We start from the raw sequence: 439 nt of genomic DNA on the forward strand, positions 1-439 counted from the left end.
GGGGGGGGTATACCGAGCCGGTGCCCAGCGGGGCACAGCCCACCGCGGTCAGGCCACGCGTGGCACGGGCGAGGGAGCCGAGAGCCCCGGCGCTGACACCAGCAGGGCAGGCGGAGAAAAGCGCTGTCGCTTTCGCAAGGGTACGTTACCATCGGTGGCAGGTCTTTTCCTCTGCCCAGTGCACTGCTCTGCAAAGTCCGTCTGATTTTCAGAAACATCAGTCTTTTGATCTACACAGTGACCACTTCCTCTGGCATGCCTCCTCCATCTCCTGGCGGTGCTTCTTCAAGTCCCTGTTTAACTCTTCGTGATTCACCGGCCCGAAGAGGTTCCTGCAAGCTGACGGCTTCGGGTACTCCGACTGCCTGGCTTCCATGCGCTCCAGGGTAGGGCTCCCATTAGAAATACGGACGTTTGACATCTCCCCCCACCCTCCTTC

General features: G+C 60.6%; 1 protein-coding gene across 1 annotated transcript; it reads right to left on the reverse strand.

Annotated features, from left to right (window-relative positions):
- Window positions 1–19: 19 nt before the first annotated feature.
- Window positions 20–433, reverse strand: LOC103917238 (cyclin-dependent kinase inhibitor 1B-like). The gene is given in 2 exon segments (XM_009324352.1): window positions 20–232; window positions 234–433. Coding segments are annotated over 2 exon segments (372 nt in total). The 5' UTR covers window positions 422–433; the 3' UTR covers window positions 20–48.
- Window positions 434–439: the final 6 nt, after the last annotated feature.

Source organism: Pygoscelis adeliae, unplaced genomic scaffold (assembly GCF_000699105.1).
Source record: "Pygoscelis adeliae isolate BGI_AS28 unplaced genomic scaffold, ASM69910v1 Scaffold65, whole genome shotgun sequence".
NCBI classification, from domain to species: Eukaryota; Metazoa; Chordata; class Aves; order Sphenisciformes; family Spheniscidae; genus Pygoscelis; species Pygoscelis adeliae.